At 43.3% G+C, this 24,374-nt stretch overlaps 1 protein-coding gene across 1 annotated transcript; it reads left to right on the forward strand.

Moving 5' to 3' along the window:
* Nucleotides 1-17: 17 nt before the first annotated feature.
* Abhd13 (abhydrolase domain containing 13) lies at nt 18-13,059 on the forward strand. Its single transcript, XM_021648247.2, has 2 exons — nt 18-265; nt 11,427-13,059. Exon 2 carries the CDS (start codon nt 11,447-11,449, stop codon nt 12,458-12,460), a length of 1,014 nt encoding a protein of 337 aa, XP_021503922.1. The 5' UTR covers nt 18-265; nt 11,427-11,446; the 3' UTR covers nt 12,461-13,059.
* Nucleotides 13,060-24,374: the final 11,315 nt, after the last annotated feature.

A 24,374-nucleotide genomic window follows, 5' to 3' on the forward strand; every position in this document is an offset into this window, starting at 1 on the left:
GGGCTTGCTGTCTTACTCCGGGGAGGAAGCCGGAGAACAGGTTATGTGGGGGCCGGCGGGGGCATTTGCCAGCGACACCGCGCGCGGGCCGGAAGTGCAGGCTGCGCCAGCCGCGCCGCAGGAGCTCCGGGCTCGACGGTGGCGACGGCGGCCCCTCGGCGGGAGGAGGACGATGAGGAGCGGCGGGGGCGGCGCGGGGCCTCGCTGCTGCGCGGAGCCGGGTTCCGAGCCCGCGGCCGACTGCGCAGCCCGCCCGCGAGCCTGAGTGAGTGCGGCGGGGACGCGGCGGCCTCCGCGACCTCCTCACCCCGGGGCCGGTGTCGCCCTCGGTCCCCTCCCCTCCCCCGCCCGGAACAGCCCGTCCCCGGACCCCGGGCGGGAGTCTGGAATCGGAGGGAGGGTGCGCTTCTCTGTAACAGGTGCAGACCTGCCAACAGCGCGGCTGCAGCGACGGGGCCTTAAAATCAAGAGTTGCCGTACGCTGGGAGCACTTGGTCGGGAGTAGACTTTAGCACCGTTGGTGTGAAGCGAAAGAGCGTGAGGGGTGTGCGAGGCCGAGCTGTCAACCTAAAACAGACCCCTTTCAGCTCCTTTGCACCTGTTTACGAGGCAGCAGCAACCGCGTGGTCCGCCGGCTGTTAAGTTTGACGTTTCGGTCTAGTTTTTTGCTGTCCTTTATTTTGTCGACCTACCCCGTCTTCTGGCATGAATCAGTACTTAAGTGTTGCGTGCTTAGGCATGTTCTAAAGCACAGCTTTATCTCACGGAGAATTGATGATGGCCCTTGCAGAGTTACGTCCTAACTGTGCTACCTAAGATATCCCCAGTCCAGCTGTGAGTGAGTTGGACTTGCTCTGTAACCTTCGGCCTCGCTGTGCATTGAAAGTGTACAGTGGAGTAAGTAAGGTCACTGCCATCAAGGAACTGCAGCCTTCGTAAGCAGGCTCATCTCCACGTTGGTAAACACTGCCACATAAGTTGGCACAGACTACAGAATAGAACTGGTGGCAGTGGAGACAGGTCCAGGGAAAGCTTGCTGGAGGATCTAACTGAGCTGCGTTTCAGAAAAATAAAGCTTTACCCTAATAACATGACGACGTGCAAGGGTAATAGCCACCAGGGAGTCTTTGCTGTGTTTTACCTGGGGTTCGCAATGCTTACTGAGACTTGCTTTGCTCTGATATGTAAGTGGCATCATTTTGTCACATCTTAGTTATATTTAAGCTAGAAATATGTTTTACCCAGCTTTTGTGTATTCTGGAAATGGATATTCAGAAACACCAAGCAAGTTGGAGGGCAAGCCTCCTTCTCCAGGTACAGCTACAGGTAGCCCGTGGCCTGCTGCCTTCCTCAGAACATTGGAGGTAGCTTGACTTCTGAATGAGAGATTTCCTGGTTAGGCTCTCCCAGACCAGCAGCTGGACATAGTGCAGAAATTCAGGCACCGGGCTGTCAATCTCTTGTTAACCTGGAATTTTTTTTTGTGTGTTTCTCTGGCTCATTCATCCCTAAGATTCCAATATCTCTAATAGTTGTTGAGCTGCCTCAGGAAAACCTGTAAATATCCACTTTAGAATAGACCTAGGACAAGCCCCAGTTCTTGTAATAAAGTTGTTTGGTGACTGGCAGGTTTCCTAATATGTATTATATTTTATGCCATGAGTTTTATAAGTCTTAGGTCTCCAAAGCATTGCATTCTGCTAAATTTCCTTGCCAGATGTGCAGTGTTTCCACAGCAAGAGTGGCCTACATTTAGAGTGAGACCAGGAACTCAAGTACTTCTGTGAAGTCTGCTTAATAAAAGGAAATAAATTCCAAATAAGTTAATATCTAAAACTTGGCCTGTTTACAATAGTTTATCATTCTACTGGTAACATGAGCATTTACCTTTTTAAGCTTGAGAGTTTCTTTTTGTTTACCTTTTTTTTTTAACTTGCAGATATTTATAATCTTAGAACAAATTGTTTTTTGCTTCCATGGCTACAATAATCTGTCATCCTAGTTTTTTCCCAAGGTGGCTGCATTTGCTCAGCCCTTAGGATTTCAAGGAGAGAAGCGGAGATGATGCTAACTTCCTACCTGGAACAGTGTTTCCTTCACAGGTTCCCATGCTCTTTGCTCCCCCCCCCCAGGGTCTTCACAGGCAGGTCCTGTTCATCTGTCCCCGAGGACTATTAAAGCGCGCTTATTCATTATTGATGGCATGTGGGTAGCCAGCAGGGAAATAGAGCTTGTTCTGCGGTGTCTCCAGTGCACCGAGGGCAGCTGTTTGTGTTTGCCTCTCAGCTGTGCGGCTGGCAGAGTGTCAGAGCCCTCCAGTGCTTAGCTGCAGAGGAAAAAAGTTGGTATGAGAATGGAGCTCTGTGTTCCTGCAAATGCGGCTGGAATCTGAACTCCCAGGAGTCAGGTGCGTCTTGCAGTTGTCCCCTCGGGATGTGGTTATTAGTGGTGACCTGTGCTCACGGATTCTTTCAGTCTCCAGCCAGCTAAACTTCGCAGTTCACAGAGGTAGTTTTCAGAGATTTCTTGCTGTTGGTAAAATCAGTAAAGAGTCATTATATTTGGGGGGCAGTTTTGACCTTTTTTTTTTTTTTTGTAATTTTCTTTTTGTATTAATCACAGGTTGTTAACTTTGTATCCCAGCCATAGCCCCCTCCCTCATTCCTTCCCAATCCCACCCTCCTTCTCTCATCTCCTCCCTGTCCCTTTCCAAGTCCACTGCTAGGGGAGGTTCTCCTCCCCTTCCATCTGACCCTAGCTTAGCAGGTATCTTCAGGACTGGCTGCCATGTCCTCCTCTGTGGCCTAGCAAGACTGTTCCTCCCTCGGGCACGGGGGGGGGGGTAAAGGAGCCAGTCATTGAGTTCTTATCAGAAATAGTTCCTGTGTGTGTCTGTTTCTCCAACCAAGGACCATGCATGGATATAATCTAGAACCTCTGCTCGGTTGTAGCCCATGGTAGCTCAGTAACCAAGTGGGTTCCCTAGTAAGGGGAACAGGAACTATTTCTGACATGACCTCAATGACCTTTTTTTAAAATACAAACTTGTCTATATAAAGAAATAGATCTGTCCAGTTTACTGCCTGGTTTATTACCACATTGACAGTTAAAATACATCCACTCCTAAAGCTGGTTTCAGTTACTCATATATTTGATAGTCTTTACTTTTAAGTGAAATGTTACTGTATATTGCACAAAGGATTTAAACAGTATACTGTTCTTAATTTGCAGAACTCAAGACTATGGGGGAAGGAAATAGAGTTACTTATATTAAAGGATAGCTTTCAAACTTTGGTTTCAGGACCTGTATTTTTATGATTGGTTTCTATTTTTTTTAACTGTGTGTGTGTGTGTGTGTGTGTGTGTGTGTCTGTGTGTCTGAGTGCCTGTCTGTGTGCACACATGTGCTTGTATCTCTGCCTGCCTGTCTGGATATGTACACCTGAGTGTGGTGCCCTCATAATGCAGAGGAAGGTACTGGAGCTTGCTGAGAGCTGTCCAGCAGGGGTGCTGGGAGTTGAACTCAGGTCATCTCTCCAACCCTCAGGACCTCTTTGTATTTTGAGTAATTATTGAGGACTCAAAAGAGATTTGGGTTAGGTAGATATCTTATTGTATTAGAAATTAAAAGTGGAAATTTGTGAATTAGTAATAGGTCCATTACAAAATAACAAGAAACATTTCATGTAAACCTCTTTGTAAGTGCATAAATAGGGCTATGACATTGTTAACCTTATGGTATCACTTTAATGTCTGCTCAGTGGAAGACAGACTGCTGTCTTGTGCATCTGTGCTCCCAGGTAAAGCATGCAGAAATAGACCCACACACCGCCATGGCTGCAGGAGGAGGAGCTGGTGTTCTCAGTGCTGCAGCAGCAGGAGGTGCTTCCCGAAAGCACACTTGTGGGGTTGGAACCTTGTCAAAGAAGGCTTGGTGCTCATGCAGTGAAAACCACTGGATTTGTCTTCCGTTAAAATGAACGTGTTGGGTTACACTCCTGTCGGCTGAAACTCATGGTCTAATTCTTGCCTTTTACAGTGTGTTCACTGAATTCAGTGTTTTCTTGCTAATGGTAATAGTCAGTTGCTAGAAATCACACTTGCTGGTATCACCACCTGAGAGTTGTAGCATCTTCAAGTATTAGAAATTTGAAGCTTCACTCATCTCCAAAAAAGTCTTGTAAACATGTAGTCTGCATAAACATGATGTCTGTAGTTTGTCAGTTGCCTATTAACATAAAAATGTCACTGTGCAAAGGCAGCCAGCATACCCCGCACTTCATAGGTGTTTCCATGTGTAGCGCAAGAACTTTGTGTGCATTTGTGGTGCACAGCTCGTGCTGCATAAGTTTTCAAGGAGTTAGCATATAGTGGACAGCTTTTACTGCCTCTTCACAGCTATTATGTGAACCTGGCTTCTCCCCTGCTCATCATGCTCACAGTTGGGAAGGCAGGGAAGGGCCTGCCTGTTAGTACTTCAGGTAGATACCTCATCTGTCATGGCACACAGTGCAGATGTCAAGCACTGGAAGGGTAGATAACACCATAGTGTTATTACGAAGACAGTGCTGACCTCATAGACCTTTTGGAAGGTCTTGAGCAGCTCCATAAGTCTGTGGCATCTATTGAGAACCTGAGGCATAAAACCATCCCTTTGAGCTGGGGCCTCTGAGGTCACAGAACTTAACTGCTCTAATTTCCCCTCTGCTGCTCTTGCCAAGTACTTACTTAGATTATTCTGAATGCTTTGTGTTTCTATGAATAATTGTGCTAAGTGATTAAAGGTACGTGGCAAAAGCAGCTGCTTAAATCAAAGTACCCTAGCCTTGTGTTCTGTCCTGCCTTCAAAAGATCGCCTCATACTTTTCATTCATTTCTTTTGTGATGGACAGGTAGTGAAGGTTTGAGTTTGTTTTGCTGTGTTATGCATGACTGATCTTTGGTTTCCTTTAGTCTCCTTTGTAACTGCATGAACTTGTGTGAGGCAGATACAGACAGGGTGTATGCATGCCATGGGAACAGCTCAAAAATTGCTTAAGCTGTCAGCAAGCCGGGTGCAGTGGTGCACACCTGTAATCCCAACACTCAATGAGGCAGAGGCAAGTGGATTTCTGTGAGTTTGAGGCCAGCCTGGTCTACAAAGAAGTCTAGGACAGCAAAGGCCACACAGAGAAACCCTGTCTCAAACAACAACAACAACAACAAAAATATACTCAGCAGATCATGAGCCATACAACACTAAAACTGTGGCACATTGATCATGTTCAGTATACAAATTTTAAGGAGCAGGATTCAGGGTGGTGTCCTTGTCTTTGGCACTGCCTTGGATCTTTAAGTGCTGTAACCTAGTAAGATGTATTGGAGTATTAATAAGCACTGCTCAGAGACAAAGCTGAGAAGCCAACTGTTAATTAACAGTGGCTCAGGTGGGTTTGACAGCACCACTGGGGCCATAGCAGTATTCTAAGGGATTGGCGTAACTATGATATTGAACTCTACTTTTTTGAAGTGGCAGTTTACAAGATAATTAAATTTTTTTTTCTTTGTATGTGAGAGAGAGAGAGAGAGAGAGAGAGAGAATGTTACTATGTTTACTTTGTGTGCAGGAGCCTGTGGAGGTCAGAAGAGGGCATTGGCTCCCCTAGACTAGAGCTACAAGGGGCTGTGAGCTGCCGCTTGGGTGTGAGTAGTGGTGGTAGCAAGCACTCTCAGTGACTGAGCAGTCTCCCCAGCCCCTACATATATTTTGAAATGAAGCTATTTTTATCTTTCAGGAACATACATAAGTGAAGGGAGCACAGGGGCTAATGAGCTCAGATGAGCAGTGCCAGTGTGCTCAGTATATTAAGCAGTCTTTCATTTTAGTCTCAGATTGGTTGGCCTTATGCAGGAGTTAGCTTTCCTTGTACCTCACTGAAGTACCTTAAGAGGGGACAAAAATGGCATAGCAATGGCAGAAGCCCTGTTGGTAGGGCAGGCTAAAGCAGTTTCTTATGTGGACTCACCAGAAAGCACAGAGCTTTCTGGAGCAGAAGGGGAGCTATACCATAACTCTCAAGGCCCACACCTAGTAGGTCCGTGGCTGCCAGCCAAGCCCCAGGTCCAGAAGGTTCCATAGTCTCCTAAAGCAATGCCACAAGCTGGGGAGTAAGTGCTGAAGCCTGTGAGGCCATGGAAACATTGCACATTTAAATCATCACTGAGTCTACCTACTGCAGATTTAAAGACAGAAAGCCTCCACAGCACTGGAGATGCTGAGGAGAGGTAATGGGATGACAGAGCTCACCAAGTGACTACCACATTGGGTGTGTCCTGATCACAGTTCTGATGCAGTGGGAGACATAGCTGATCTTTACGGTTGTGTCTCAGGAACAGTTCTCTTGCAAGAAAACAACCTATCTAACCCGGCTTTGCCTTACAATAGATTCCTCCTGCTTTATTTCCTGAGAAGTGCGTACAAACAGCAGTGTGATACCCCAGAAAGCAGGAGTTAGCTGTAATTGCTCTGCTCATTCACATGTAAGTCAAGCGTGTTGTAGTAGGCTGTATACTTTCTGATTGTGTCATGCATGGTGAGTGGCATTGATACTGGACTGCATACATTCTAGCATGCTATACTCTTGACCACAGTTAACACTGATACATGCAGAACACTTTGAGGAGGAGCATGTGTTTTGCCTGGGTAACTTTTGAGCTGTCAGTGAGGCATCAGGTATTGAGAACAGACAGATGGGGAATATAGGTGAATAACAGATGTATTAATAAGGACTAATTCATTCTAGAGTGCCAGTGTCCTGAGAATGAAACCACTTAGGGGAAAAGTTGCTTGCTTCTGCTCCTATAATACAATGCCTGAGAAAAGTAGTGTTGAAAGGCAGAGAGATGTTTTGGCTCATGCCTGTAGAAGTTCACATCCAGACTCTACTATAAAATAGTGAGCAGACATTAGACAGAGCCTGCAGGGGGATACACTGAGGAGGAAAGAGTCTGAGGATGGTGGGCGCTGGAGTTGTTGATAGTGGGTGAGTCTGCATAGCGATGCTGTGCGGACACTTGTGCGATGCTGTCAGGTCGTGGCTCACTGCATCCTGAGGACAGAGCTGAGAAACATAGAATCAGTATTCCCTTAGACAGGCTAAAAAGCACACAGCGGTGACATAGCTGAATGGCTGGAAGAGGGTAATGCTCAGCGTTTCTGTGTTCTTCATAAAGATCTAATGCCTCCTACTGCACACCCATCTTGGTAAAAGTCTCGGCTGCGGGTAAACCATCGCTTCTGATTGTGATGCTGTGGTGGTAGTATGAAGCGCACTCCAGCATGTACAGTAACTTGACAAATGCTTACTCTTTTCTGTTGGTACCTCCTAAGTGTTTTGCCATTTGGCATGTACTTTGTGTTAGTTCACAAGTCTGCATTAGCCCACCCCCAGGTTGCTTAAGTACTTGTGATGTCATCATTGACTGCTGCCCCTGCATAAAAGAACCCCTGCCTCTTACTTGGCTCTCTTGCTCTCTCCTGCTCTCACCTTTCTCTGTTGGAGCACCCTCCTCCCTTCCCCCACCATGTCTCTTTCTCCTTCCCTCTCTCCATCTCCATCCAATAAACCTCTTTCATATAATGTCTGTTGTGTGCATCATTTGTAAAATAATACAGTTTTGAGGAGCAGTTGATGATCTCGGTCACCTTGTGTGGCTGAGTCTTCAGTTAGGTGAAGACTCTGATTGTGTCTGCATTTCAGAAGACCTAAGCATCACACAAGACATGAGCCAAGCTCTGCATTATTCAGTGGTGATGGCTAGAAAGCTTGTTGGCATCGAGTGTATCTTTCCCCTTGGTAGCTCAGGTATAATGGAAAGATGGCTCAAAACAGTGTCTTGTTAGCAGTCAACAGTCATAGGATCTACAGCCTCACAGAGGACCAGCCATTCCCGAGGGCATCCAGCTGAAAGAAGCCCTCACTGAAGCTTGGTCTGTCTGTAGCCCTTCACTGGCCTCAACCAGGAAAGAGCTCACCAACAGGAGGCTTCTCCAGACCAGTCACAGTGCTGCTTGTAGCCTGCCCTTTTCTGGTTTGAGGGAAATAGGCCTGAAGGTTAAATGCTGGTTGTTCTTTGTATGCTAGAGGAGGGCCTCATTAACCCTTTATCTGAGTAACATACTGAAAGCAGAGCAGTCATCTCATGCTGCCCATTGTCAGACATTGTCACACACAGCTGTGTGTGTGTGGACTGCATCTCAGGAGATAACTCATAGGAACTGCTCTGCTCACAGTCTTGCTGAGTTTAGCAGACTGAAAGTCCTTCGTGAAATTCCTTTCACCCATTGTTCCCTTAGGAGTACCTTTGAGGTAGGTGGTGGAGTAAGGTAGAGATTGCCAAAATTCGTGTGGTGTCATGTCTTTCGGCACGAAGGGGACATCCATGCATTGTCACTTTATTAATCTGTTCTAAAAAACTCAAGTGATTATTGGTATTCTTCAAAATATGCTCACAGTTACTCCTGCATTGTAATGTAACCATCCACTGTAAATTATGTTTATCATATTTTATCATGTTATGATTTAAGGTGACTTCTGAGGAAGGTTTTGTGAAAACTTCCACGTTTCTTGCTTACTGCTAATCAGTTAAACACTGAGACAGATGGCCACTGCTCAGAATATGCCTCAGTTTTAGCAAGCTGGTAATTTTAAAACATTACTGGATTATTCATAGGCATTTTAGTCTTGAGTGCATAGCCATGAGGGATACAGTACTTGGACAAGAAGAGGGGCTTAGGGCTGTAGTCGCTGAGGATTGTAACTGTACAGCACCCTAAACACGTGTGTGGGTTTGAATTTCACAATGTGCTTTCTCTGTGTATGTTGAGCTTCCTAGTTCCCCTTACAAGTTTCTCTTCTTTCCTTTAATAAGAACTGTGATTTGAAAACTAAATCACCTTATTGCTAATTACCCAACTGCAGCACATTTCCCATAGACATGTTTGTAGATTTTTACTGTCTTACATGTATTAAGTAAATTCCGATATTTATAACTAATTTTAACCAAAACCAGAAAGCTGTAGAGCTGGAAATATTCAGTTATGGGGCAAATGAAATTATCATATCATAAAAGCATAAGTGCTTTTACTCATTTTTGTTGCTGACCAGCCTTATGTAGAGATTATTTTTAAATTTCATTTTATTGAAGAGTGCATTCAGACAAGAACTAAGGACAGTCAGGAGGCACTCATTAGGACTGAGCAGAGCACTGAGGTATCAGCTTGCTTTTTCCTACTGAGGCAGAATGGAATTATATGACAGATTGGGAGCTATTCAACAGAGGCTTTGCTTTTACCTACTGGGTCTCTAAAATGAGCCCTGAATCTTTGGTTTGCCACTCAGCATTGATACACCTGTCAGATGAGCAAGTGGGCTGTAAAAAGAAAAATAAAGATTATGAGTTTTTTTAATAAAATCTTAAGTGTTACCTTGTCAGATTTCGCAATATTCTAACATGCGTGTATAAGCAGGCACATGACCACATGACGTGTGTGTCATTCCAAACATTTTAAGTCAATTTTTGGGTCATAATGAAAATAGTCATCATAGTTTCTGTTACGTTACAAAGCTGGGGATCAAATCTCACATGCTAGCAGATGTTCTGTCATTGACCTATATATGATACGTCCACTTTTTTATATCATATATAAAGTTGAAGCTAATTTACTTTCAGTTTTCCTTAATGCTACTCAGAAATAAGTCCACTCTATATGAGAAGGTCACATGACCATGTGGTGTCACATGGCCATGTGTCCTCAGACTGCTGCTCTAAAGAAGGAAATTATAAGCTGCTAAGTGGGCTTTGCACTGTTCCCTATAGCTCTGTTTTCGCGAGATGAATACCTGCAGTGCTTGGGCACTTTTCCTTTAAAAGTTGGGGTTTTATTTGATCCTTAGTACTTTTTTGCCTGTAGCTAAGCTTGGATGGCAGTGTTTATTTCTGGAAAGAAAGAAGGATTATGCTGGTATTTTATGTTCAAAATGATTCATTGGAATAAAATCCAAGCATGAGGACTGGGGGAGACATGGAGTTCAGTTGCCTAACCTGCAGGAGCCCCTGGATTTAGCTCCCTGCACCATATAAAACTGAACCTGGTGTAAGCCTGTAATCCCACACTGTAGATGTGGAGACAGGAGGGTCAGAAGTTCATGGCCATCCTTGACTATATAGAGAGCCTTTTAAAAAGTAATAAAGCTGAGTGTGAAAACATGAAGCAATAGTAAAAACTCATTTATGAAATAACTGATGCTTTTGACCAGTCTGTGTTTATTTTTGGTAGTCAGGCCTTAAATATTCTTCATGGTAGCTTATTAGTATTTTTTAAAGCACTTAAGGACACTTATAAACTGTCTCAGGTTCTTTTCCATTTATGACAACATGCATAAAGTTCATTTTTGAGATACAGTCTACGTAACAAGCATTGGCCTCAGGTGGAAATACCTGCTCTCCAGACACAGCAGCTGGGTAAACGTTGACACCAGAATTGCCTGCTGGTGGAGTTTCCTCCTCACTTACATTAGTTACTTGTTTCAGAAATCTGTATTACTCTTTGTCTACCAAGGCCTCTTGCTTCCTTTATCTCTGGTTCTCAGAATCTGTGTGCATCTGTTCACATTTGTCACGGGGATTTGACTGTTTGTCAGCACAGCTCTCTTGTTGACTGTGACTGACCTCAGTGAGGATCTAAGAAGTGTGTTATGTGCTGCAGTGGACTTCTCACAACACTAGCTATCAGATTTGTGTTCAGTCTGATACCAACGATATGGTGTTAAGCTTTTTCTCAAAGTAAAAACTTTGGAGTAAGTTACCTTGGGTTGGCTTTGGTAAGTTAGAACCTCCAACTCTTCTTTTTAAGAACAGTTTCCCAGCACAAATGTGCATATGCCCTGAGCTTGTGATCTCTCTTTCTTTGCCTTCCGGTTGTTTCTGGGTTTTTTTGTTTGTTTGTTTGTTTTTTATCAGAGTGAATGTAAATTTGTTAAGAAAAGGGTTTGAAAGGACTGAGGGTGGGAGGGTCTCCAAGAAGCAGGGTGCCCCCTGACTTAATTGTTGAGCTGGGACAGCAGCCAGATCTAACCTCCATCTCCTCATGTGTAAAGCTGGGAATGCCATGTACAGTTTGTTCTTGTTGTTTTGTTTTGTCAAATCACTGAGAATGTATGAACAAAGTACCTGGAAGCAGATAAGTGCCTTTTCACAGTGTGTAGGTTTGAGGGATGTGGGTCATGACTACAGGTGGGGAAGACAGAGAAAGGGGTCATTAGGGAGCTGTAGTGACCTCTTTCCTGGGCAGAGTGGTGTGGCTCAGAGTACCGAGTGCCCCTCACGAGGGCCTTTCCTTTACAATGGAGGTGCTGCCTGAGTCATTGCTTCTCTCTGTCTCCTAGGGTACCTGCGTGGAGCTACCATGGAAAAGTCCTGGATGCTGTGGAGCTTTATTGAAAGATGGCTGCTAGCTGTGGCGTCCTGGTCTTGGGCTCTCTGCCGCATCTCTCTTTTGCCTTTGATAGTGACTTTTCACCTGTATGGAGGCATTATTTTACTTCTGTTAATATTCGTGTCGATTGCAGGTATCTTGTATAAATTCCAAGATGTCTTGCTCTACTTTCCAGAACAGCCATCCTCTTCCCGCCTTTATGTTCCCATGCCCACGGGTATTCCACATGAGAACATTTTCATCAGAACCAAAGATGGAGTCCGCCTGAATCTGATCTTGGTAAGATACACTGGAGACAATTCCCCCTACTCCCCGACTATAATTTATTTTCATGGGAATGCGGGCAACATAGGCCACAGGCTACCAAATGCCCTGCTTATGCTGGTGAACCTCAAAGTCAATCTCGTGCTTGTTGATTATCGGGGCTACGGGAAAAGTGAAGGAGAAGCCAGCGAAGAAGGCCTATATTTGGACTCTGAAGCTGTGCTAGACTATGTGATGACTAGGCCTGACCTCGATAAAACAAAGGTTTTCCTTTTTGGCCGCTCCTTGGGAGGAGCAGTGGCCATTCACTTGGCCTCTGAGAATTCTCACAGGATTTCAGCCATCATGGTGGAGAACACGTTCCTAAGCATACCGCACATGGCCAGCACTCTTTTTTCCTTCTTCCCGATGCGTTACCTTCCCTTGTGGTGCTACAAGAATAAGTTTCTGTCCTACAGGAAGATCTCCCAGTGCAGGATGCCTTCTCTCTTCATCTCTGGCCTCTCTGACCAGCTGATTCCGCCCGTGATGATGAAGCAGCTCTATGAGCTCTCCCCCGCCCGGACTAAGAGACTAGCCATTTTCCCAGACGGGACGCACAACGACACGTGGCAGTGCCAAGGCTACTTCACTGCGCTCGAACAGTTTATCAAGGAAGTGATCAAGAGTCACTCTCCTGAAGATATGGCGAAAACATCATCCAATGTCACGATTATCTGAGGCCACGCTCCAGACGGATGCAGAATGACAATGTGCTTTCTGGGTGTGTGTTCATACTGGTCTACACGGTGACTAAGCTTTGAAAGGCCTCAGGACTCCATTCTGATGATCCTGCAACTTTCCATATTTTCCGAACTGGCCTTCTCGAGAATGATAGTCCATCAGAACTCCAGCCTGGTGAAATACCCTTAGCTCTAGTTTAACATGCTGGTTTGATAGAGGTCATCCAAAAGTTTCTTGTTGGTTAAGTGATAAAATCTATGTTGTACTCAGATGGAGACGTGAACAAGCACCCTTCAGGTGTCATTCCTTTAGTAAATATTGGGACAATCACGGTAAGCAAGCCTGGCGATACTGCGTTTTTACCTTAAGCATTAAGATGAAGTGCATGGTGGTGTTTTATTCTTATGCAATGCGATATTTTTAATGTAAATAATACTGGTCACATGCCAATGTGTATGACCTCCTGGGTTATATCTATTTTCATGTAAACTATTTTGTTCCGGTGAGGGATGAGTGTGAGGCCTGTGATGGATTCCATGCTCTGCTGCTGCTGAGATCCGCCTTTTCCTAATAATAAACAGGACCATTTTCCGATACAGATGTACTGTGTTTCTGTCAGGTACTGTCTGCTTGGTGGCTAGTGGGACAGGCAGTTAGCATTTTGCTGCAGCTTTCTTTGCATATTGAAGTTCTTAACATTAACAGTCACAGCAAAGGCTAGAAGTAGCTGATGGATGAATTAGGATATCTCAAAACATGTATGCACATGGCCTTATGCAGTGCTTTCATCTGGTGAGGTCCCAAGACCTAGCATGTGCCTGAGCTGACAGAGGCCAGCAATAGTTACTGACCTTTCAGAGAAGTTACATGAGGAAAGAAAAACAAAAAAGCAAATATGGTTTACTATTTCAGTTGTATGTAATGGGTTTGTGTAAAGTGACAGTCTTAGGAAAATCTGTCAGTTTTTCCAGGTGCAACTGAAGGGTTCTGAAGCTTTTGCCAACCTGTGACACATAGCGCAGTTAAGGAGTTGTTGGTGGGAAGTTATACTTGACAGAGCAACCCCCGACACCTGAAAACACTTGGTAACATTAGTGAGGAGGTGGAACCTGCCAAGTACTTTCCCACGCGCCTCACTGAGATGTGCTGGATCCCTGTGCTAGGCAGCGCCAACACACGGTGGCAGATAGCTTGATTGTATTCACTGACCTACCACAAGCAGCTAGGGAAGACAGGATGAGCCAATAATCTTGACCTTGAGTGAAAACTTCCCATGAACGTTTAAGGCTAGAAATACCTGTGCCAAGTGGCATTCTTAGCTTTTGCTGTATGCCAGTGTTTAGAAAACAAGAATGCAGAGCAAGTATAATTTCTAAAGAATAATGCTTTTTTAGAAATTATTCATTGTAAAAAGTCTTGTTTAAAGTCTTTTTTAAAGAGTTGATAACCTAACCTATCATGGAGGGTGTGTTTTGTATGTGTAAATTCACCACCATTAAAGGCTGCTTTTCACCTGGTCAGTCTCTGCTATGTAGAATGACTGTCCTGACTAGTAATCCACTGAAGGGCACAGAGTAGCGACGGCCAGAATGCATTCTCTTTAGAGGGTGCGGTCGTGGCAGACTTTGTCAAGCTTTAGTTTACAGAGCGCTGTGTTCCTGTTCTGCCTCCATCAGTCGCTTGGTCTGGTGAGTTTACCCATGTGAGTGTATAAATCATACTGCCGAAACAGGACAGCCACCCCTCCCTGCTGCTTCTCTGCTGCTTTCTGTTAAGCTTTTGCTGACTGGGTCTTGGGTGGAAGAGCACAGGGGGCACCATGTTTGCTCTCCTAGAGGAGCCTTCGCTTCTGCAGCAGAGACAGTGAGAGCTGTGTTTACAAACGTAGAGCTTTGCTTGATGAGATTTCTGTAGATGGGCAGGGGTGGAAAACAAACTCAGACTTTCGGGGGCTGTGATGCACCCCTGGCATTATTTTAAAACCTTCTCACTCTGTCTCAGTGTTTAGCCCCATCATTGGTGAGAATGGTCATGGTCTGCCAGTCTGTCAATTTCTAGTTTAAAAGCAGTAAGAGATATGAGTAAATAATCTTAAGTTATTCAACTGCTCTGAATTTGGAAATACTAAAATTATCCTAAACATGTCAAGATAACATTACTTAGAAAAAAATCTAAACTTCTGTATTTCTGAGAATACTGCATACTAAGGAAAGAAAGTCTTTGTTACAGATAAGAGGATACTAATAGGCTGGAAACTAGTTGATAGCAGTTGGTGCCTCCATTCTTCAGTTGAGAGAGAGAAATACTTAGTTGGTGAGGTGGATGAGCAGAAAACATTAGAGCACCATTTTAAATCAAAGCCCTAACACAAGGTGACCCTGTGCCGGTTGAACTGTCTTAGGTTTTCACTGTGGTGACACATCCATTAAGTGTTGCTATAAAATGGGTCGGTCACACAATAGCTTAGATCCCGGGTGGGCTGCAGACATTGTTGAGAGGTCGTGGGCTGTGGTGACATCACGGGAGCAACGCATGTGTGTGTGTGAGGTTCACACCTGCTGATGCTTGCCCCTCTGTTAGGTTTGGCTTGGGTGGGAATAGATCTGGTAGAGATGATTGATATTATGTAAGCTCTCTTGGAAGCTGTACTTAGTAATGGTTTTTGTCAGCTTGTCTTCCCTCCTTGAGGTCAGGAGTTAGTAAGGTGAACTGTTAAAAGAAATCACGTGTGTTCATCTAGGCCAGTGATTCTCTACCTGTGGATCACAACCCCTTTGTGGGTCAAACAACCCTTTCACAGGGGTCACATGTCAGATTTCCTGCATACCCGATATTTGTATTACAATTTGTAACAGTAGCAAAATCACAGTTATGCCATAGCAATGAAAATTATTTTGTGGTTGGGGGTCACCACAACATGAGGAAGTGTATTAAAGGGTGTCAGCATTAGGAAGGTTGAGACCCACTGATCTAGGCCATTATTGACATTCTTGAGCCCCCTGGCCATACCCCAAGCCTTTTTACTATCATGTTTAATAATTATATATTCTAAAGAAAACTGAAAGGAAAAATTAGTCATAAGTGACTCTTTTGGACTGTCCACTTAAACTTAGGTATTTTCATGTGACTCAGGTAAAGTTAGAATTGACACAGCACAGGGGTCTATTTTTTAGCTTGCTAGAGTAGAAAATACAAAACTCTGTGTTCCCAGTGCCTATGCACTTCCTTTCCCTCGTCGGAAACACTGCTCGCTTGTGTGGCCGTCGGTCATCCTACTGCTAGTCAGCATTTGCCAATAACACAGATATACCTCCATTTATATTTTGTATTGTAAGAGTGTAGATTTAAGATAGGACTGTATAACCCACACTTTTTGACAGAAAGTGCAGTCTATAACTATATAACTGGTGTGTGCAGCAGCATCTATGACAGACTGTGTCAGTACTGCGGGTACTGCAAACTCATCTTCCACATAGTTAGGGAGATTCAGTATGAAGTCAGTTAGCCCAGTTTCATAATCTGAGCCGTAATTTTGTTATTGCCATATTTCTTTGAAATAGTAATAAAATTTTATAGCTCAAATTTGAATGTCCTCATACCTATGTGCCAACTATGGCAAGAAAACGTTTGTGGGTTTTTTGTTTATTTGGTTGGTTGATTGGTTTTTTTGTTTTGTTTTATATTTCTTTTAAGGTATACTTTCTATTTTTCTGTATTGACATGCAATAAATTGATACATGAACAGCTTGGTTAATGTCGTCAGCTAGTTTGTATTCAGTCTTTTTAAAACTCTATTCATGTAAAGTCTGTCATAGGACATTAAGGTATCTAATGGTTCAATAAAACCATGAGTTTCACTGAAAGTAATGGATCTTATTCTAAATATATGGATGAAAATGTTTCCATTTCCTTCTCCCAAGGATATAACAGTCCTGTGTGCATTTAATTTAGGCTAGTATCAAGAAGTATTTTCTATATATATGAACTGTTGTTGAGTGCCTAAACCCCAAGCATGTCTTCAGTTACACGGATGGCATTTAGCTGCATCCTCGTCTATGGATTTCATGAAGCTCTTTTCCAAGAAACTTTCATTGTTGGTTTCCTCCCGTTTGCATTTTTGTTGATGACCCCCTGATTAAGATGGTCTTATATAGTTAACCTTCATGAGTCTGTAACTTGCTTTTCCTCCAAAGAGGCTTTTGTATCCGAGGAGTGTATCCATGGTGGAAGATTGGAAGCACTTGCATGCCTTAACACATCCTAGAGAAGCATCAGGATCAGTCATGGTTGCAGACTGCCTGCTGTGAGAAGATGAATTGGGATGCAGGTGCTCATGTGTTGACAGAGATCCCAGCCTGGACCCAGAATGCTTTTAACATTTATGTTTAAGTCTTCAATTCTTCCTTTCCTTCCTGCAACATTCTAGAAAGTTACGAAGTTTGGTCTGATAGAACTGACTTACTGGGGGATAGAGAAAATGGTGTCTGAATGCTTAGATACACGGCCTAGGTGGTAAATGGCACAAGGTCTTCATCATAAACTTTTACAGCAAGAGGCGTCACGAGGCCTGGGGTATGCGGAAGGATTTCTTTCCCCACCTCACTCATTCTCAGTCTAGAACACATTTGCTAATTTACTCAGTGAAACAGCTTGAAAAATGATTTCCATGTTGAAGGAGATTAAAATTGCTGAAATTGGAATCCAAAGTAGGCTCAACTAGATCACTCCAAGGAATTACCAAGGACTGGAATTTAGAAGTATGCAGCCAAGTATTTACTCATTGTTACATAGATGGCTTCATGTAGAGCATACTCGACAAACCTCATGCTTTCCTAAGCCTCGTACAGTGACGGAGGCTGGAGGAGTGGCTAGGAAGTTCTAAAGCACTTCCTAAAAGAACTGGCAACCAACCTGTTGCTTCCTGCTCTCCACAATGCTGCCTTACCAGTGCTGAAATGATAACAGCTGACATTTGTTGAGACTTTAAAATTCATTTGCTGTTATTTTTACATGGTGCTTTGCCTGCAAGTATGCCTATGGGCCATGTGTGTAGCGCCCTCTGAGGCCAAAGGGGAACATCAGGCCCCTGGAAGTGGAGTTACAGATGTTTGTGCGCTGCCACGTGGGTGCTGGGAGTCAAATGTGGGTTTTCCAGGTAAGCAACAGTGTTCTTAATCATCTACCCATCTCTTCAGCCCCGTTTCCCCACCCTTACAGCTGTGGGGTTTACCACCCCATCCCTTACTTTGTAGGCCACCCGCTACCCTCCCCCTGGGGTGTGCAGTGGCTGCATCTCACACCGAAGGCAGCCTTTTCTGTCTCGGCTCCTTCGCAAACATGCTTCAAACCTCATGTTTTTATTCATAAATTTGGACTTACTCTTCACTGACTGAAACTTGGGACATGTAAAATGCCTCTGAGGCCCAACTCTGGTTTGTAGAAGCCCAGAGCTTGTTATTTCTCTTTTGAATATCCATGATATTCACCTTTTGTCATAATGCTGGTTATACTCAGGTCTCTTTTACTCTTCCTTTTCTCCTGCAACAAGACCAACTTTTTTATTACGTGTGGCACCTAATGGAGTCTAGACACTTTGTCCTCGCTGCCCAAATCCCTCAAAGAAAGGAGTGCACAGAAACAATTATTATAAAAATTTGTTTCATGGCAGTTGAGGCCTGGAGCCACAGCTAACAAATCTGGAAATTACATGCACACACACACACATCTTACATAGAAATGTTGGAAATTGCTCATGTGATTACATTTTTCGGAAATCCTGGGGGATCCATATCATAAGCCATTCTCTTGGGGAAATGCAGTAGGCACGTGAGCTTTCTGAAATGTAAAGATTAACCCTGGATGCCAGGGTTGGCAATTGGCAGATCCAGCTTAAAGCTGAGTAGAGGAAAAGAGAAAAGTGGAATATGCCAAGGAAAAAGCAGAGCTTGTGGGATGGACACTGGTAGGCAGATGTCAATAAGGCTAGTGCCAAAACCAAAAGGAAGGTTGTAGAGAGAAAAGAGCTGGTGAGCTGAACAGGACAGTACATGTCAGTAAGCCCAATAGATAATATTGATCAGCAGACCAGAAACACTTAGGTACACACACGCACACACACACACATACATACTAAGAGAGGTGGTAGTCATTATGTTCCAACTTTGACTACGGTATACCTGTAGTTCCCTTTAAATTATCACCATTAATTTTAAAACACAGGTAAGTGTCACTGTCATCTTCCTGAGGTGAATTTGGACATAGCATTATAAAAATCCTTAAGACTTGGAGACAGACCACACCAGCAAGGGCAGTGACAAGGGTGTGAATCTGCAGACAGGACTGTCACACCCTACAGGTTGGGCTTTCCCAGGTGTACTGACACCTCCATTTCCAGTAGGTGGTATTAGAAAGGGGGCTTTAGAAGGTATTTAGGTCTTGGAGGAAGGCCCCAACCGGGTTTAGTGTGCAGTGAAAAGGGCAGAGCTGGCTGCTCCTCTGCCTTCTGCAGGCTCAGAAAAGATGGCTAGCAGTCTCTAACCCAGCAGCACCCTCAGGAGATCATTTTTTAGCTTGACCTTGGACTTCCAGGCTTCCTGAACAGTGAGAAATAAAATCTTTCTTAGTCTCCAGGTCTGTGACTCTTCCTATTCCAGCTGCCCGGATTGAACGAATACACAGCTGGGATGTTTACTAACTGGTTCTAGAGATAAGTGAGAACTGACTTCCCATTAAAGTCAGTTAAGTCTTTTGCAGCCCTTTAACATCTGGATATCCTGTGACTTGGTCACTAACATCTTGAGTTTTAGACATCTTGAGTGTCTGTTTGGTTCATAAAAACTATAAGGTTTATCGATGTGGAAATAGTTCTCTTTTCTCAAATATATAACTAGGATTCCATAAATAAGCAGAAGTTGCTCATGTACAGTAAGTGCCGCACTGCATGACTCAGTCATAGGAGGGGTGAACATCCACATCTCCTCGCACAATCTCCAGGAACAAGTTTCTTGAACTCTCAGTGGTCTTTGAGTCACCATCTTGTCCCAAAGCTTATGAGCACCACAGTATGCAGGTCAGAGCTAATGTTGGAATTAGAGTTAAGATGATCATAAAGGTCGCAGACCAGCGTAAACAGTAATTACACTCATTAAAGCAGTCATTCAAATGAACATACTATGAACAAAAATTACTAGTGCTGGGTTCACATAACAATTTTACTAGATTACAAGATGCATAGTGACTGCTATGTTCCAAACTTACAAGGGGAGTCTCAGATTCACACTTCCTATGTGAATTTACCATATGTGTAACATATATAGTAGGTGGTTTGTCTTCTAAGGATAAAGCTATGTTGTAATAGTATAGTTTATTTCCCTTTCTAGATAGTTATTCTTGCTGTTATCTTCAAACTTGAGAAAATAGGTCACTTGGTAACTCATTGCCTTTTACTACGCAAGTACGACTGTGAAAAGAGAGACCAGAAACCTACCAGACAAGTTCATTAAGAAGCTGATGTTAGCAAGCATGTTCCACTGAGAAACAGACACAAACCAGAACCAGGAAGATGTTGCAGTATGAGGCCACGCTGTCCTGCGTGGCTTCGTGGAATTTCCTTTCTCCGTGAGCCTCAGGTATTCTGGCTATATGGGAGTCCATAGGTCCTATCCCCTTCTGCTTCTTTATTCTCTACACAGTGTTTTACTATGTTCTTGTTTTCTGAACAGTATATATATATATATATATATATATTTTTTTTTTTTTTTTTTTTTTTTTAAGGCGGGGGAAATACTATGTGTATTTTTCTCTCTTTGACAAAGTAGTAGAGAACAGTTCTAAAGAGTGACAGTTTGCATTGGCCCATGCTTTGAGAGGTCTCAGTCCATTTGTTCACCTTACAGTACTGGGAAGCAACTTAAAAGTAGACTGGGACAAGAAAGAGCCTAAAATATGACCCTTCTGATGACCAGTTCATCTCTGAGTTCAGTGACCCACCCATTCATGAGCTTGGCACCCTAGTGATCCATCACCTCTTAACAGTACCATCAAGACTTCCTCAGAAGACCCTTTAGGGAGACACTGCAAACCACAACAAACAACAGAAGTAACTTCTCTTTAGCTGTACCTAAGCTGCCAAATTAGTGATTAGTCACCCATGAGCAGTGCATGCTTATTAAGGATCCTCTCACAAACTCAACACAGCCTCTCAAACCAAGAAAGACAAAATGCAGTCTTGCCAGAGGTTTCAGATTCCTTTCAAGCCTCCTCCATTATCTGAGTAATGTCTTTTACAAAAAAAAAAAAAAATAGTAAAATGATTTATGATGCATCTACTTGACAGGTGATCCTTGGGTGTGTAGTTGTGTGGATAATGATCCCAAAAACAGTTTCCAATCCTGACAATCTGTATCTGACTTATGAGGGTTGTCAGAAGTGATTAAAAGTTTTGACTTAGGAAGATTATCTTGGTCTGTCTGGATGAATGCTGACTCCAATGGTGTTCCCAAAGCAGAGAGAGACTTGGCACACACAGGAGAGTAGGATAATGTAGAGATGGGCATGGGAACTAATGACCAGACCACAGCCAAGAAACGCAATGGACAGCAGTCACGAGTCCAGAGAGGTAAGGAGCAGCTTCAGCATGGCTGTGGTCCTACTGACACCAAATTGACAGAGAATGGAATTCTGTTATTTTCATTTCTAAGATGGTGGTAACCTCCCCACAGCTTGAGCAAAGAATTCACATAGATTTTGGTTCAAGGAAGGAGCCGGTTAATTCCAGGGACTCTTAACATTGGAGCTGGACCATGGATAGTGGTGGGAGGCATTTTAAGAGTTGCACTGTAGAAAGTTGAGAATACTTTGATGAGACTTGGTAGAAATGTCCCCATGAGGCTGCATCTAGTGGAATCAAGGAACCGAGTATATTAGAGAAAGTCTGTAGCAACTTTACTGTGTGGAGAGGGCTGGGCCTCTGCTGATCACAGTGACAATGCGTGGTCCCTTTACTGTGCCTCTCATCCTTCTCATATCCAGTTAAAGGAGAAGAACCAATCAGGCCAAGCTGTTTTAGCCTGTTAGGCAACACATGAATGCCCTCTAAACTAATCACTGTTGTTTCTCCTGCTCAGAGACCAGTGAGAATTTTTTTTCTTTTTCAAATATCTTAATTTGAATTGTGTGTGCATGGCTATATGCACATGAGGGCAGTTAGTTGCCATCAGGGACCAGAGGCACCAGAATGCCCTCGAGCTGGAGTTGCACACAGGTGTGAATGCGTGATGTGGATGCTGGGGACGGGACTCTGCCCTCCGCAGGAGCAGCAAACACTCCTGCTCACCCATCTCAGCTCCACAGGAAACTGTGAATATTTCCATCCATCTCAGTGAATTTTCAGGGCAGTGATGAAGTTCACAATTGAAGACAAAAGCATCCGAAAGTTCTTTTTGCTGCAGGTATGGGGCGTGTTTCTGTGAAATTTTGTTATGGAAAAGTGTTTCACTCAGTTACTAAGCAACCATATTGACATACAATTGAAAGCTTAAATTTTCAATTTAATTTTTTCATAAGTTGTAGATAGTATTGTTTTCTCCTATGCACTGGTCCCACCCAGCACAAATCTTATTTGGCCCTAAATGTATCCAATACTAAAGCCACTGTAGATTCCTCTACTATCAGTCAATAGCACAAACCATCTCTGCTTTAACACAAAAAGGTCATAGTTGGGATCATTGTGCATAAATGCAAGTTTGGTTTCTATTTTCCATGTTCTTTATTCATTCTGTGGGGAAAAGACAGTATTTACATGCATTTTAGATTGATTAAATATTATGTCTCAAGTAACTGTAAAAGCTCCTCCTTTCTCATGTTATTTAAATTTTCAATTTTAGACAGTCTGCAACATCAGGTATTATCAAACATGTTGCATGTAGTTTGGAGTTAGAGGCCAAACATTAGAAATACTGCTGTTCTAAGTGCTGACATGGGTGACACAGGTCTGTTTGTAGCAGAGTGCCATAGTGAGGCAAGGCCCCGCTGGCTCGGTCCTTAGTGTTGTTCTAGGCACTCTTCTTCCTAATGTGTGTGGCACAATCCTGACTAGTGACTTAGGGAGCATTTCATTTGGTTCATGATAGGAGAGTACAGCCCATCCCAGTGGAAAGGCACTCCAGCAGGGGCATGAGGCAACTCTGCAGAGGCAGGCAAGAGGCAGAGAGGTGGGTGCTGATGCACAACCTCTTCTCTCTAGTCTAGGACTTCAGCTCCTACAATGGTGCTGCCTACTTTCAAAGTGAGTCCTCCAACCTCAGTTACACCCTCTGGGAATAAACTCACAACTGAATATAATCATAACTGTCAAAGTTACAGGCTGTAAAATTCTAGAATCATTTTCTAGGTACATTTTTTACTCAATCTATAACTATATTTGTTGCCAAAATACAGATAAGCACATAACTTTTTAAGAAAAAAAATTCAGTATTTATGCTGCTTAAGCTAAAATGTCTTGCATCCCTGCTCTGAGCATTGCTGAGCCAGCCTCTTCCGGATTTATGCAGAGGTCAGATTCTACAACACAATGGATAGTTTCTCATTAAAAATATAACCCATCTTATTTTCATTAAATAGAAAATTGCAAAAATGGTAGGAATTTGTTAATGAGTCAGGAATTGTAGAGTTCAAATATGTAACTGAACAGAAATATTCACATTTTAACAGTGTTTCAACCTGGCAGGAGGAAAGTAGAGCAAACTTGAAGTTGGTAGATACAAATGCAATCTGAAGCACAACAAAGGAAAAGGAAGAAAGTGAATAGAGATTCAGAGCTCTCACTCTCTGAGTACAATGGGAATGCCAGAAAAAAAGAGAGAAGCAGAAAAGTATCTAATGAAGCAAATGGCTGGAAACTTCAAACTTTGATGAAAAATAGCAATATCCATACTTAAGGTTAAAGAACCCCAAACAAGGTGAGCACATAATGACCAATGCATAGAAACATTTAGAAGAAACCCTAAGGGAAAAAGTTAAGACAGCATCAAGAGAAACCAACAAATCATGTCACGGAAACTCTAATGAGACCAAGGGCATATTGATCATTGGGAACCATGGAGGATGGAAGGCAAGAGGGCTGCAGGCTAAAAGCTCGAGGGAGCTGCCGTACTAGAGGCTTATAGCTGGGAAAGTCCCAGAAACTAGAGCTGTCTGTTGCTAATGGACCCACCTCTAAGGAAATGGAGGGTGTTGTTTCTACTGGAAGGAAGCAGCATACAAAATTTGAATCAGAGATGCATGCATGAACACAGAGCATTGGTATTAAGAATTATGCATTGGAAAGCTGGTAAAATACACCTGCCGTCTTCTGTCTCCCTTTAAATCATGAAAGAGCACTGAAGAGAACGTATGTATGTGAATGTGTGATTGCAGTTTGGGACTAATAACATGCTTCTGCAATGAATTAGGCAATCCGAAACACAGAACATGGGTGTGACCTAACTGCATTAGAGTAATGAGATCACAGAAAATAATAACTTTGTGGAAGTAAAACAGGTGTGAAATGGTGAGAAGGTTAATACTACAAAGTACAGTCATATAGAATCTAGTTATTCAGCTCCACTGGAACCCAGTTTTTCTGAGCTAACTCAAGGCTGTTTTCATACCTGCTTTACCTAATACTTGATGTTTTGTTACTATACAATACCAGAGGCTTGGTTGTCTGTAAAGAAAAGAAATTCATTTGACTTGTGGTTCTAGAGGCCGAGAATCTAATGTTAAGAGGTTTTACCTACCAATGACCCTCTGGAGGCATCACCCTATAGCAGAAGGCGAAAATATGAAAAACTAAATAAGAGTGGGAATTCACAGCCTCCTGCCCATTTATGACTAGCATTGATCCACTCATGAGTGTGGAATTCTGGCCTCA

This window comes from Meriones unguiculatus, chromosome 4 (genome assembly GCF_030254825.1).
Source record: "Meriones unguiculatus strain TT.TT164.6M chromosome 4, Bangor_MerUng_6.1, whole genome shotgun sequence".
In the NCBI taxonomy this organism is placed as follows: Eukaryota; Metazoa; Chordata; class Mammalia; order Rodentia; family Muridae; genus Meriones; species Meriones unguiculatus.